Below are 15,084 nucleotides of genomic sequence, written 5' to 3'. Positions count from 1 at the left end.
CAGCCTGTAGGCAAGCACTTTACACTGACAGCTAGTGCCGGCAGCAGTGTGATTTGAAGGGCACAAATCTAGTGGGGCATCTCAGCCCTGCAGAAAGGCAGGAGTCACAGTGGAGGAAGGCCCAGAAGTAGAGATCAACATTCCTTAAGGTCTTAAAAGGGAACCATTAGAGCTTCAGGGCAAGATAGCCTGACAAGATTGAGGCCCCAGAAACCAACTGTAGTTTCAATAATTTACAGATCAGGTTGCAAAGTTATAGACCCAGTAACAGGAATATTGGTGTGCCATAGCACACGGGTAGTGACTGGGAAACGAAAGCATGGTCATTAGAGCTGAACTTCTGATTTAGGTTAACGGTAGCCCACGGAATGGAAGCTGTGTGAAGCAAGGGACCCCAGGGACCATACAGTGCAGGAAGGAAGGGCCCCTGGAGTCTGATAGTAAAATCCATGCTTTCTTACTGCAATCATTGTTGCTTTCCAAGCACACACTCCTGGTTTAAAAATTAAGAGTTTTGTCTTTATTTCATCTCATAAATGAAGGACAGATGTTCAGCAGACTTGACCACTGGGCACTGTGATTTCTCAGGATCCATTGCATTGAGAACGGCTTAGCATCTCCTATGCATACACCGCAGCATCTGTCTCAGAGAGGGCATACAATCTGAGACCTTCTGGAACAGAGAAAGGGAAGGAAATCAGATGGATCAAAGCAACATTTGCTGTACAGACTTAAAAAAAAAAAAACCTTTTGCATTGTTGCATTTTTTTAAAATTGGCTCTTGGGTGTCCATAATCATATTCCTATTCCTGAGGCTCAGGTCCCATTCTCATGGTTGCCTCATACACTTGCCCAAATATTTTCTTACAAAGTTTCAGGGTTCTTTTTGTTTTCTCCCTGAGAAAGTAATGGGTCTATCAACTCCAGGCCCATTTCCCATGAGGACAGCCAAGAGCTGCTGCTCGAGAGTGCTATCCCCTCCTGACCACATGCTGTCCCCTCCTGACCACAAGGTTTCATGTCAGCCAGCAACGAAAGGTCAGAGGAGAAGGATAATTCTTCAGGCTGGCTGCACATTCATAATAATTCATTCAGGCTGGGTCTGAACTCCTTGTATTCTGCAGAGAACACGCTGTTTTCGTGTGTTTACTCCACCTGTTGACATGAGCTGTCTGGCGAGTGTCAGTATGAGTTTGAGCATCCTTCTCTTTTGCCCAACTTCCTAATAACGTCAGTAGTTAACTAAGCTTTTAGTTTATGCAAACCACAATTTCCACACTATCACTTCCGTCCCTATATATTCCTGGGAGGTAAGAATGAGCTATTTACTTCAGGGAAAACAGGTTTTTCTTTATGTGTGGAAACTTCAGGGGCTCAGTAATTCATCCAAAACTATAAAGCTTCTAAATGGTATAACAGGGATTGCTACCTTGGCCCTTAAGTCTAAATCCAAACTGAGGCTTTGAGGCTTCATGATACACTGCTTTCCTGATAATCTTTGTGGACCTATCCCATCATGCAGTGTTTTTCCTCCACCTCAGCTGTGGGAAACAGAATACCAGCAAATGGGGCCAATTGCCAGACAAGGCTCAGGATCACTGCCCCTGTCTTTGTTATAGCCTGTGGTGAACACTGACTCTCTGATCGTGTCAGGCCAGAGATATGACTTCGTTGGCCCTGAGAACTCTGGCTATTCTGAAGTGGGAGTACAAGTATTTCTGAGGTCATTGTGACTCTTGAGTCATCGTTTCTGGCATGGCACGTATGAGCAGCTGGGCTCTCCCCATGCTGCACATAGGCCAGCTCCTAATAAAGGGTCCTGAGCTCCATCCCCGTAGCTGCCAGACAGTTGAGATGGGGAGGCTGCTGCTCTTGGCTGGTGAGTATGGCGGATCCTAGCAATGCCACAAAGTTCAGGAGATACCAGTTTGTCATTTCCCTGGTGCCCAGTAGAGCAGTCCGGGACTCAGAGAGTCTGGATTAACAAATATGAGATAAGTCATAACAAAGAATCAGAGGCACTAAATGGGGAAGGGCCAGAGAAGCAGGTCTCCAACCAAGTTGTTTTCTTGCTTGGGCTTCCTCTTGGACCAGTTTATTCAGAATTTCTGAGAAGAGGACTGTGATATGAGTACTATTGAATCTATAGCCAGAATTGAGAACCGCTGGCTGAGCGCTTTAGCAGGACTTCTGCCGTCGACCCTATGCAGAGCATGTGTAGGTACATGGTGATAGCTACTAGGAAAGGGGCTTAGACTAGCTCCACTGTTAACCTGTAAGGAGAGGAAACCAGTGGCTGATGTGCGTCACCATTGGTGCATCTGCTTGTGTATATGGTGTTAGCTGGAGGGGTCACTTGCATATCGGAGGGTGTGCAGGGGCATGCCACAGTGCGTGTGTACATGAATTTCTTCATTTCCTGCAGGGCTGGTTCTTCTGATGAAACACAGTGATGGTAAGGAAACCACCTTCTCTCCTCCATAGCCAGGGAGATTCTCTGGCTAGGAAATCTCCCTTCAGTGTCTCCTGGACTCTACCTGACTTGGCTCCTTTGTCAGAGGTTATTAAATCCATTGGAATTCAGCACAGGATGCTGGTCACTTGTTTGTATGGCTCAATAGGTCCCTGGATCTAGACTGATAAGAGCTTCTCTCTTCTCCCAGCAGCGAAGGCAAGAGTTTTAGGGGCATGTGGAGGAGGTGTTGATGTATGTGGATGGATTGGAGACCGTTACAGTGGCCTGGTCCCTTTGGCTGGGCTTTCTCTACCCTCTGGAAGCCGAGCTCCCTCTTTGCCCCATGCTCTCTGCTAATACTTGCGTCCTTGCCAGGTACTGCCTACAAGCTGGTGTGTTATTTCACCAACTGGGCTCACAGTCGGCCAGGCCCTGCCTCCATCTTGCCCCGTGACCTGGACCCCTTTCTTTGTACACACCTGATATTTGCCTTTGCCTCAATGAGCAACAATCAGATTGTTGCCAATAATCTCCAGGATGAGAACGTTCTCTACCCAGAGTTCAACAAACTCAAGGAGAGGTATGTTAGATGTGCTGCTGGGGTCTCAGATTTTAGAGCTAGAGGAAAATTCAGCTTCCCTGGTCTTTCTAATCCTACCTTTCTCTCAAGTGGGGATCTGAGCACTAACTAAGAGCTCTCTGTTGACCAGCCCCCTGAGCTGCTTCTTGCCTTGATGACTTGGTAGTTAGTGTTGCCTGTCCGTGGATGGCTTCACACTCCCTTCTCCTGGTAAACTCTGGCTCCCCCTTTGAGGTGTTAGGTGCTTCAAAGAGGCGTGGGGTGCTTGCCTATGTGCTTGCTGTTACATTTCAGTCAAAGGCACATTGTTATTGCTCAGTGAATGGGAAGATGAGTGACGAGAGATTTTTAGACTCTTCTCTGAAAATGTTATTGGGAAGTGAGGGAGCTTGGGGCGCTTTGTAGTCTTGGTGCACAGAGCTGTAAGGGTCTTTGGAGTGATTATTCATCTCCATTTCCTTTACTTCTATGGTCTCCTCCACATGCCCTTTCCTATTCTTCTCATGTCCCCTTCTCCGTTTCCCAATGTTTTCCCAAAGCCCAGAAGAAAGAAGAGCAGTGACCGCTGCTGCCCCTAGAGTAAGGACCTACTTACCCACTTTCTTCCCCACATCCCAGGAACAGGGCCCTGAAAACATTGCTGTCCATTGGAGGCTGGAACTTCGGCACATCACGGTGAGCTGCCCTGCCACTGTCTTCTCTCTGGGAGGTAGAGCAAGATGAGCTGGAAGTGAGAATAATGGTGTGTGTGTGTGTGTGTGCGCGCGCGCGCGCGTGCGTGCGAGTATGAGAAGAGGGGCAGGGGAACATGACAGACAATATGGATAATATGGTACATTAACACTGGGAGTGCGGCCAAGTGGCAGAGAACATGACCACAATAAGACAAGACCCTGTGTCTGACCCTTGGTACCATCTGAAAATATACCCAAAACAAAACAAAACAAAACACAAGACCACTTGGAGATACAAATCCATGGGAAAAAATACCAAGGAATTTAGGCATCAGATGTGAAACTTAGGACCAGAAATGAGTGACAGGCAAAATGGGACACCCACAAATAAATCTTGAGTTACTTTTGTTGGAGGCAGCACCTTTATTTCTGAAGAAAGTTTTATATAGGACAAGAAGAGTAACCCCCAAACCTCACAGGCCCTGGGCTTTCCCACTCTGTGCATGGAGCTGGCTGTGTTAGCGATAAAGAAGCAACCCAGGATATGCTGGTGCAATTGCAGGGACTCACAGCACGCATCCTTCAGCATCCTTCATGCAGTGGCCACTTTTGTTAGTGACCCCATCCAAGATACAATAGGGAAATGACAAACTACCTTCATATTCTCAGAAGGAAAGTTTCCTTGCTTCCTAGCTAAGGTCTGGGGGCAGAGCCTGCCTTTCAGCTTTGGAGAGAGACCTAACAGTCTGGGACCCCCAGGTAGGATGGAGGATTCCAGGTGGGAGGTGTTTAACAACTAGCTCTGTCCAACCCCAGGCCTCATCTCTGGTTCTTTGACTTGCTGTGAGCCTAAAGTCAAATGAGATGCCACATGTATTTATGTATTCATGTATGCACGCATGTAAATATGTATGGATGGATGATGTCTTGTGAAATGGCTGTATTTTAAATTATTAGGAAAAGAAAGCAAGAGTCACAAGTATTAAGGAACTTTCAAGGTTTCTTCCAGGTGTCCTTGCCCCTCAAGGGGGCCCAGCTGAGTGGTGACCGATAGACAATGGCGTCCCGGTCCATTTATTTCTAGGTCTACTTATTTTATAATCACTTTTCACAAGGTTAATCTGGATTTGCTTCAAGTTCAGCTCTGATAAGCAAGAATTACTCTTGAGTGTTTTGCTATGGAAAAAAAAACAAACAAAAAAATCAAATAAAGCCAAAGAATAAAAGGGTCGAGAGTGGGAATTCTTCTTGAGAGCACTTTGCTTCTTGTGACAATTTAAGCCATGAGATGGGGACATTTCTAGGGCCTCAGAGATCGCTGATTTTGAAGACAGTGTTCTTTGCCTTACCCTGGTCTCCCTGCAGGTTCACCTCTATGCTATCCACAATTGCCAGCCGTGAGGAGTTCATTGATTCAGTTATATTCTTCCTGAGAACACATGGTTTTGATGGGCTTGATCTCTTCTTCTTGTACCCTGGATTACGAGGCAGCCCGGCGAATGACCGGTGGAATTTTCTCTTCTTAGTGGAAGTAAGGCCAATAAGAAAATGGTTTTACTTTTCATTTGGGGTCAGTGGGTGTTAGGTAACATAAGTTTGGGGCAGGCAGAGGAAAGGAACAGAATATTCTTCTACAGACATTCCCTGGACATGCTGAGTCACACTGTTGTGGAGTGGTTGCCCTGTGGCTGTTTCTGTCTCCCTCTGGATCTTGCCCCAGCTCTGTAGCCTAAGGGACACTTTCTCTCTGGAGTTTCTGGGCCTTGTTCCCAGCCTGCTCTCTTTGTCTGTGTTAACTCAAATATCATGCTGGTATGCTGTCTGTCTTCACATAGCCTGTGTTCTCTTTCTGAACCAGGCCTGGCTTAAAGAGTGTAAAAAATTTCTGCATGTGGTCTCTCTCTCTCTCTCTCTTTCTCTCTCTCTCTCTCTCTCCCCCTCCCCCCTCCCTAGGAGCTCCAGTTTGCCTTTGAGAAGGAGGCACTGCTCACCCAGCGCCCAAGGCTGCTGCTGTCGGCTGCTGTGTCTGGTGTCCCATACATCATACAGACGTCTTATGATGTGCGCTTTTTAGGAAGGTGAGTGGATGTTGTTCCAAAGTGGCTAGAGGACTGTCTGAGCCTCTGTTTGCTGTCCCCATGTTGGTGAGGTTCTGGGATAAGCTGAGGAGTGGAGTGAGGGGCTAATGAGGTGAGGATGGGAATGATATGCTCCCCATCCCTGGGCTTTTATCCAAAAACTCAGAACTGGGTTTTGTACTGCTGACTTATAACACCATCACCAAAGGTAGAGTCTTCTTCAGGGCCCATTGCTGGAACACATAGATGGCAAATGCCATGGGGCCGGCCTCTTCCTCCCCTGAGCACACGAATAGACATATAACATGCAATCGACGATAGTGTCAGAGGGCAGGTGAGTAGCATGCAATGCCGTGGAAAGCAACACAGGAATGCCCAGCCGGACTCACATTTTAGAGGAGATATTTTTGCAAAAGTTAAAAAAGCAGACAAAAATAGGTAGGTTATAAATCTTTCTAGACACGCTGGCTCTGAACTCATTTTCTTGACTAACAGTCAAGTATTAAAGAGAAAGAAACCAAGGTTCACGTGGAGAAAGAGGACATGCTGCCCCTGTGTATTCGCAGGAGGGAGGGTGTTTTCACGTGGGAGGAAAAGAGAGACCCAACAGGGAAGAAAGCTTATTAATGCTCATTGTGTTGCCAGGTAACAATGAGAGAGTACTACCTTGACCTATCTGGGTGACTTTCAAAATATTTGTTAATATGAGTTCCCAATGATTTACCTTTAAACTGTAAAATGTTGGTTGGATATGATATTATATACTCATCTGTAATCACAGCACCAGGGAGGTAGAGGAAGGACGATCAAGAGTTTGAGATTAGCGTGGGTTGCATAGTCAGTTCTAGATCAGCATGGGTTATATAATAAGACATTGCCAGTTGGGCGGTGGTGGCACATGCCTTTAATCCCAGTACTCCGGAGGCAGAGATAGGTGGATCTCTGTGAGTTCGAGACCAGCCTGGTCTACAAGAGCTAGCTCCAGGTCAGGAAAGGCTCCAAAAATCTGTCTCGAAAAATCAAAACAAAAAAACAACAACAAAAAAAGACACTACCCTGAAAGACAGACAGATAGACAGACATGCAGACAGACAGACAGAGAGGGCGAGTCTATTTATGACATTCACCAGATTAAATTAGACAACCAGCATAAGCCCTTACATTCTGGCATGATACATACTCAGGTAACATTCGGCCACTATGATAACGAAAGCATTCTGGGAGAGTGGGCATCAGCGGTTCTTTGGCAAACATCTGTTTTCCTCCTATGGGACGGCACTGTGGTTCGATTCCTGACAGTTTATTTAAACCTCTGCCCGCACTCTGTCCGGCCTGCATGTCCTCACTTCCTTGTCTGAGCTCTTTTCACCTCCACCTATCCTCTCAGGATGCACAGAGTTTGGTGTGCAGCTATCCCTAGCCAGCAATTCATTGTATCCCAAAATGCCTTGCTGACCCTGGGCAGGTCCGTGAGAGCAAAAAGCTTTGATGGTTGACTTACAGCTATTTAGTTGAATGGTGCTGTGATGATCTGAACTGGGTAGTTTAGTTAGCCTGACATTCATATCTGCTCCTCTGTTCCTCACAGACGTCTGGATTTCATTAGTGTCTTGTCTTATGACTTACACGGAAGTTGGGAAAGGTTTACAGGACACAACAGTCCTCTGTTCTCTCTTCCTGAAGACTCCAAATCTTCGGTAAGGGAAGACCTCAGGTGATCTAGATTTTCATCCTCGAGCCCAGGCAGTTGGTGAGGTTATCTTCTTCCCACCCACAGGCATATGCTATGAATTACTGGAGAAATCTTGGGGCACCCGCAGAGAAACTACTCATGGGCTTCCCCGCCTATGGACGTACCTTTCACCTGCTCAGTGCATCTAAGAATGGATTGCAGGCTGCCTCCACGGGACCAGGATCTCCTGGGAAGTACACCAAGCAGGCTGGCTTCCTGGCTTACTATGAGGTGATGAGATCAGAGACCTCTGTCTAGTAGTTGGGGCTCCTCCCTCAAGCTGGAGCAAGAGCTGGTGCAAGAGCAATGGTGCATGAGAGCTAGAGACAGGGCAAAGAGACTTTTTTTTTTCCAGACAAGGGAAATTCACTGAAAAATTTTTTTCAATTTGGGGTTGTGGAGGCCTTTGTGAGAGGTAAGAGGCCAGGGAGAATATGGATGGAAAGGAAAATCTTAAATGTTACATAGGTAAATTGGTCTATGGCCTAAATAAAGTGCACGCCTTTTAAACACACACACACACACACACACACACACACACACACACACAAGCACATATGCACAGAAGAATTTTGGGGGTAAGTAGAGGACAGCAGGGTGCCAGTTGAAGAGTTATCGCCCTCCTTTAGGGAGGGATGGAGCTGCTGCATGGGCCTCTAAGCTCTGCTCCCCATTGGATCACTGGAACTATTTTCCTGATAATTTTATGAAACATGGCTGTGCGTGATAACACAGTTGAAAGAATGTTTTTTTGAGGGCATGATAGATTATGGAAACTTCAGCACACAAAACCTTTAAAGTACAACCAACTGAACAACCAAACCACCAAACAACTTAACCAACAACAACAACCACAAAAACCTCACAAAGAATGACTTAGATATTAACTTCTGCAGCAGAACTTGAATGTTGTCTCTGCAACATTCGGTTTCTAGCACAGTACTGGGATTTCAATGGGCACTCAAGAGTGTGGTGGGTTCTAACAACCTAGTCTACTCTGCCTTCAAGACCGTTAGAGGCACTAGTAAGATAGCTGCCTAGATGGGGCAGCTGGTTCTGAGCTCTAAACAACACAAGAGAAACTTGTTTCTGAAGACAGCAGAAGAGATGCAGTCCTGGTCACTGGTCAGGTTTATTCGTCTTAGTGTTGTGGCGCTGGTGTTATTTACCAGACCCTGACTTACTTTGTTTCTGGTGAATGTCAGTCACTTTTCTACCTTTCTTTCTTTTTCTCTCTTTCTCTCTCTTTCTTTCTTTCTTTCTTTCTTTCTTTCTTTCTTTCTTTCTTTCTTCCTTTTGTGTAAACCATGGACACTAGAGGAAGGGCCATGTAACAGAAGGGACATAGTCAGTATGTAGAGGAAGGCCTCTGTGAACAGTTTGCTTGCTCTCTCCCTGGGAAAGGTTTCCCCTGGATCCTTTCTCCTGACAAGAAGCAACTGAGTCTCCTGGTACTTCTCTTCAAGGCATTTCATGGATCTTACTGTGTCCTCCTGGCAGGTCTGTTCCTTTATCCAGAGCGCAGAGAAACACTGGATTGATTATCAATATGTCCCCTATGCCTACCAGGGGCAGGAGTGGGTTGGCTACGATGACACCATCAGCTTCAGTTACAAGGTGAGACGCTTGTTCTTTCCTGTTCCAGCATTCAGATTCTCATTCGCTTTGATGGGACTCTCCTGTATACTGTGTGCGTATGCGCGTGTGCACATGTGTGCAGACAGGGTTTATAGTTCACCAGCCATCCATGTGTCAGGAATGAGGAAAGGCTTCCTGAGGGAGGAGGGGGCAGGAAGAAATGGTGAATTTTGAGCGACATCTTCTCACAGGTTTAAAGTAGAATTTGGGTGAGGCAGGGTATTTCTATGAAGAGTCTAAAATACTGGTGAGAGTTTAATCCTTCACTGGGAATATGTGGCTTGGTGTATGACTTTCAGTTTGGAAACTTGGAGCCATTATTGAGACATAACTACTTTAAATATTTTAGCTCCTGCCTAGGGCAGGCGAGTTAGCAAAGGAAGCAGGCGAATTATGCTAAAGTGGATAGCCATCTTTCCACATTCTCCCAGAGCCACTTGCCTGTGCTCAAAGACCATTCCCTCCCCTCCCTCATCACCACCCCAGTGTCGACACAGAAACAGATTGGACTGTTCATGCCAGTGGAGAGGGAAGCCGGGCAGTTTAGCCCTTCTGTCTAAGCTCCAAATTTCACAATGTCCAGCCTGCTCGGTGGTCCAAACCTCACGCACAGCCAGGAGAGCCTCAGTTTGTCACAGTGCCTTAAAGTTTTCTAGACTGGTTTATTTTATGGATACGAACGCTTTTCCTGCTTGTATGTGTGTGTACCACTAGCATGGTTAGTGCTCTTGACGGTTAGGAGAGGGTGTTGTTTTCCCTGAAACTGGAATTACGGATGATTATGAGCCACTGTGTATGTGTTGGGATGCAAACCTGGGTCCTCTGTAAGAGCCGTAAGTGGTCTTAAGAGTTGAACTATCTCTCCAGCTCCTCACACTAGGCAATGAAGAGAGGACATTTATGACTATAATCTGCATTGAACTCTAGCCTCTACTTCTCATTAGCTATGGAATCTTAGAAATTTCATATGACTCTTATCTTTCTTGGCCACCTTATTCGAGAAAAATAAATAATATTGCCAATATTTTTAGGCCTGAAAGAATACCTATATACTACAATGTGAATGAGTTTTTGAAGCTATTATGCTAAGTAGAATAATCAGTCAAAAGAAAACTGATAAAGTCTGTATGATTCCACTTATCATGCTAAGTATTTAAAGGGGCAAACACACAGAGGCAGGAGAACTAGGGTAGGGAGCCAATTCAAGATGCTGTTCTGGCTTCCTGTTTCACTATGAATAGTTTGTTCTGTGGTCCAAGGAAACGTATAGCTTGTAGGTAGGATATGCTTCTAGAACCCTTAGAGCTTCAAACTAATAGTCACTCTTCACCTCCTTTCTTGTATTTTACATTTCTGGAAAATAAATCTCACAAAAGAGCAACATGGCTCAGCAATGTCACACAGATATTTAAATAGGATAGAATCTTTGGGGACTTGTTTGTTTGTTTCTACCAGAAAGCACCCAGCAAAATAACAACAGGTTCGGAATTTGAGTGCAAACCCTGCCATTTAGTTATAGCTAAGCTTTAAAAGTCATGGAGGATAGCCTTTTAATCTTCCCATCTGTATAAAGGGCGCACGGTATCTGTTTCATGGTTACTTTTCAACAGCACTGTAACATTAAGTATGTGGAAGATTTTAAAAGATAAAATGATCTCGTAGTTCAGCTTGATGGTGACGATGGTAGCAGGCGAGGGGCATGGAAACAGTAGCTAACATCAGGAAACATTGGCTCTGTGCCTGCTAAAGTGAAGGAGTATTCCTACCTACATAACACGTAAGGTTTACCATTTTACCTATTGCTTAATGGTGGGGGTGTTGAGACAGGGTCACGTGTAGGCACTCACTTGTAACCACGACTAGATTTGAACTGCTTTTCCTGCTGCTGAGTGCTGAGATTCCAAGCACAAACCGTCATGCCTTCCCTGCATTTTAGCCATGTTGAAACCCACAAGTCAGTGCCATTAAGTGTGCTCACATGTCGTTTGGCTCTCTTACCGTTCGTCTTTACAGCTTCTCCATCTTCCCCAATTCAAACTCTGAACCCATAAACATTAACTCCCTCCCTCCCCCCCCCACAGCACCTGACAATGACTAGTCTACTTCCTGCCTCTGTGGGTTCGACTGCTTTAAATACTTAGCACAATAAGTGAAATCATATCGATTTCATCATTTTTCTTTTATCTGATTATTTTACTTAGTATAGAGTATCTTCAAAACACGTTCATGTTGTAGTATGTAGTCATTCTTGGAAATATTGGTCTTGGAAATATTGGAAATACTATTTTTCTGGAATGAGGTGATCAAGGAAGAAGAGAGTCATATAAAAATTTTAAGGTTCCATAGCTAATGAGAAATAGAGGTGATTCTTTTTATAAACGTCCTCCTTCATTGCCTTCTGCAGGTTTGCTCATCTTCTGTTCTTCCCCCTATACCCAGACTGGAGGGTGGTTAGTAACTGATTGTTACTTTTGCAGGCAATGTTTGTGAAAAAGGAACATTTTGGGGGTGCCATGCTGTGGACACTGGATATGGATGACGTCAGTGGCACTTTCTGTGGCAATGGCCCTTTTCCCCTTGTCCATATATTGAATGAGCTCTTGGTACAGGCAGGTAAGTAACGAGGACCAGGAAGGCAGGGTTCTAAGTGGCAGACCAGACACTGGTGGGTCTATTCTGCTGGGTGTAACTTCTTTGACGTGACGTTGAAGGAAGACAGCAAACTTTAATGTCAACCAAATTTGACCTCCTTGATCTTTCTTTGCCTCATCTGAAAGTGAGATAGTCCCAGACGCAGGGCATTTTGACAAACTAAATGAGCTAATGGTCTAACAGCATACTGTTTCCTAGTTAACGTTCATTCCTGGTTTTTCTTCTCATTTCTTGAACAAGGGGACTAGAAAAGCTGTACACACACACACACACACACACACACACACACACACACCTTTTGACAGTAGCAGCTGCACTGGCAGTTGGGACATCGAATGTAAGAGCTGCATTCCCTTAGAGATCAGGGCTGAAGCTCAGCCAGGACAAGCACTTACACGGGTTCTAATCTAAGGTTTACCACTTGTGATCTGGAGTCTCCAGGCCTCAGCTTTGTTTCTGACACCTCCTCCAATATGGCTGTGGACGGCCTCTCTTTGAGGTGTTCTAACAACAAATTAGGCCTTGAACAATGGGTCTGGCTAGAGGTACCCAGAGAGGTTAAAGTGAGGGTATAAACAAAGGGACCTAAGAGCCTTCCATGAATTAGCCACCAGAAATGCCGCAAATCCACATAAGGCCCACAGTTTGGGTCTATGATAACACTTCAGGGTAAGGGAACAGGTCTTCAGTGTGGTGAGATTTTTATCTTTTCCCTCTGGGAAGTAAATCTTGAAATTCTTCAATGCTGGATTTTTGGGTCAGATTTTTCAGCTTTGGAGTTGTTGGGAGTTGATAAAGGAAAGGAAAAGGAGAGGTGGAAATCTTACCATTTTTTTTTCTGATAATTTTTCTCCAGAGTTCAGCTCAACTCCTTTGCCACGATTTTGGTTTACATCGCCTGTGAATTCCTCAGGACCTGGTTCTGAGAGTCCGCCTGTGACAGAGGAGTTGACCACTGATGCTGTAAAGATTCTGCCGCCAGGAGGAGAGGCTATGGCTGCTGAGGGCCCCAGAAAGTATGAAAATGTGACTACAATCCCTAATGGTGGATTCGTGACCCCTGGGAGAACAATGTCTCCTGCAACACATACTGTAGCTCTAGGAAGTAACACCATGGCTCCTTGGGCAAATGCTACAACCTCACTGGACCTTCTGTCTGAGACCATCACTGAGATGACAGTGATAGTCCAGACACAGATACCAGGGGGAGAGACCACGGCCACAGTGGGCAATCAGTCTGTGACTTCTAGGGGAGAGATCACGGCCACAGTAGACAATCAATCTGTGACCCCTGGGGGAGAGACCATGGCCACAGTGGGCAATCAGTCTGTGACCTCTGGGGGAGAGACCACAGCCACAGTGGGTAATCAGTCTGTGACCCCTGGGGGAGAGACCACGGCCACAGAGGGCAATCAGTCTGTGACCTCTGGGGGAGAGACCACAGCCACAGTGGGTAATCAGTCTGTGACCCCTGGGGGAGAGACCACGGCCACAGTGGGTAATCAGTCTGTGACCCCTGGGGGAGAGACCACAGCCACAGTGGGTAATCAGTCTGTGACCTCTGGGGGAGAGACCATGGCCACAGTGGGTAATCAGTCTGTGACCCCTGGGGGAGAGACCACGGCCACAGGGGGCAATCAGTCTGTGACCTCTGCAGAGATGGTTACAACTCTTGCCTATCTTCAGACTATGACTCCCATTGAGGAGGGAACATCTAGAAAGAAGGCTGTGGCCCTTGAAAGGGTTACTGTTCCCCCTAGAGAGATGTCAGTTATCCCCAATGGGCAGAATACATCTCTAGAGTGGGGGAAATTTGATTACTGAGGTGGAAACTTACTCCCAGGATGGGTGAACTGGTCCTTACGTAGAAGTGGAGGACAGGATGCTGCCCTCTGGCTCCATCATCCTGTCCCCAGGATATGCTCCTTTCTCTTTTGAAAATGGCTTCACTCTTACTGATGGGAACTCTCCTTTGTCAACTCAACAACTCTTCGAACAAATCTCCTCTCTCTTAAGAAAAAGAAAATTCAGGACACATTGTTATGTATCAATGAACTCTCTTGGTGGCAAATCCTAGGGGAAAACCCTTGCTTTTTCTTCTATATGATATGACAGAAGCCACTTCAGGCTGCTACCCATGAGCATTTTGTGGGGCTAAGCTGACACCAAAGCCACCATAGGGTAATTTCCTTTCTGTTGAATAAACTGGAAGCATGAGAACCTTCCTGTGGTCCCTCCATTTATTTTATTTTTATGTTTTATGCGTGTGTGCCCTACACATTCAGGTGTCTGTGGAGGCCATAAGAGGGCATTGACTTCTTGGAATCAGAGTTCTAGCCTGGCATGGGTACTACCAACCCAATTCTTGGGCTGTACAAGAGCAGCAAGTACTTTTAACTTCGGAGTGATTTCTGCAGCTCACGCTGAGATTCTTAAAATGTTGTCAACAATCCAATTGTCAGCTTCTTTCTTTCAAGGTGAATTCCTTCCATTGCTGGTTTTGGAAACATCTTTGAGTCTAGTCTATAAAGATGTTTCTCTTTGTAGATGATGAGTTTCCGTCTCTAACACGAGCACCCACACAACATCACTGGGGACCAGAGCCAAAAATCTATCTCATCTAGAAAGGTTTCCCACGATCCTCGAAGGGAGCTGTGAGGGAGAGGAAGAAAGTGGATTTCCAAGGACGTTTTCTGTTTGGAAAATTTTATTTTATTTTATAAAAACACCCTCCCTTACTTACTCCTCAAGAAGATGATGAGAAAACAAAACATTAATTTAAAACTATTTTTTATAGGGGCTGGAAGGATGGGTTAGCAATGAAGAGAAATGGCTATCTTCCAGAGAATAGGATTTTGTTCTCAGAACCCAGACTTAAAACTGTTTCTAATTCCAGCACTAGGTGAAGGCGCACACATGGACCACATGCATACAGGCGGGCTCTTCATGGAGTTCTTCGCTCAAACTTGGGTTGTCAGGCTTATGTGTTAAGCCTTTTTATCACTGTAGCCATCCCCCTTGCCCATCTCTATGGTCTTAATGCAACATGCCAGTCTCTAGAACTTTCTCCTTAGGTGTTGCTTAACGCCTACTACAACATAGATTCTGAGAAGAGTTTCCCTTGGGAAGCAAGTTGGAATTTATTTAAAGCAGGACATCACCAAGTGGGAGACGGGAGTTTGTTTAAAATGATTGTAGGTGACATTCTGAAGTCTCTAGATCTAAGTGCTGTGAGTTAGTTGGGCAACACTTTGTGGGAAATGGACTATATTCTG

The 15,084-nt window shown here is 45.6% G+C and overlaps 1 protein-coding gene across 1 annotated transcript; it reads left to right on the top strand.

Moving 5' to 3' along the window:
* Positions 1-1,830: 1,830 nt before the first annotated feature.
* LOC121446185 (oviduct-specific glycoprotein-like) lies at positions 1,831-14,023 on the top strand. Its single transcript, XM_041648671.1, has 11 exons — positions 1,831-1,879; positions 2,426-2,455; positions 2,831-3,035; positions 3,654-3,710; positions 5,075-5,240; positions 5,663-5,787; positions 7,376-7,484; positions 7,565-7,750; positions 9,020-9,136; positions 11,635-11,770; positions 12,666-14,023. Exons 1-11 carry the CDS (start codon positions 1,855-1,857, stop codon positions 13,631-13,633), a joined length of 2,124 nt encoding a protein of 707 aa, XP_041504605.1. The 5' UTR covers positions 1,831-1,854; the 3' UTR covers positions 13,634-14,023.
* The last annotated feature ends 1,061 nt before the right edge of the window (positions 14,024-15,084 follow it).

Source organism: Microtus oregoni, unplaced genomic scaffold (genome assembly GCF_018167655.1).
Source record: "Microtus oregoni isolate MIOR12 unplaced genomic scaffold, Mior012 000000F_ref0000247, whole genome shotgun sequence".
In the NCBI taxonomy this organism is placed as follows: Eukaryota; Metazoa; Chordata; class Mammalia; order Rodentia; family Cricetidae; genus Microtus; species Microtus oregoni.
Note: the sequence above shows the minus strand (reverse complement) of the source record. Positions and strands in the feature narration are given on the sequence as shown.

Bases quoted from the DNA above. Each gene is read 5' to 3' on its own strand.
- LOC121446185 (XM_041648671.1), top strand. From the start codon at position 1,855: ATGGGGAGGCTGCTGCTCTTGGCTG. The intron at 7,485-7,564 runs GTAAGGGAAGAC...TCCCACCCACAG, and splicing joins CTGAAGACTCCAAATCTTCG to GCATATGCTATGAATTACTG. The intron at 11,771-12,665 runs GTAAGTAACGAG...ATTTTTCTCCAG, and splicing joins TGAGCTCTTGGTACAGGCAG to AGTTCAGCTCAACTCCTTTG.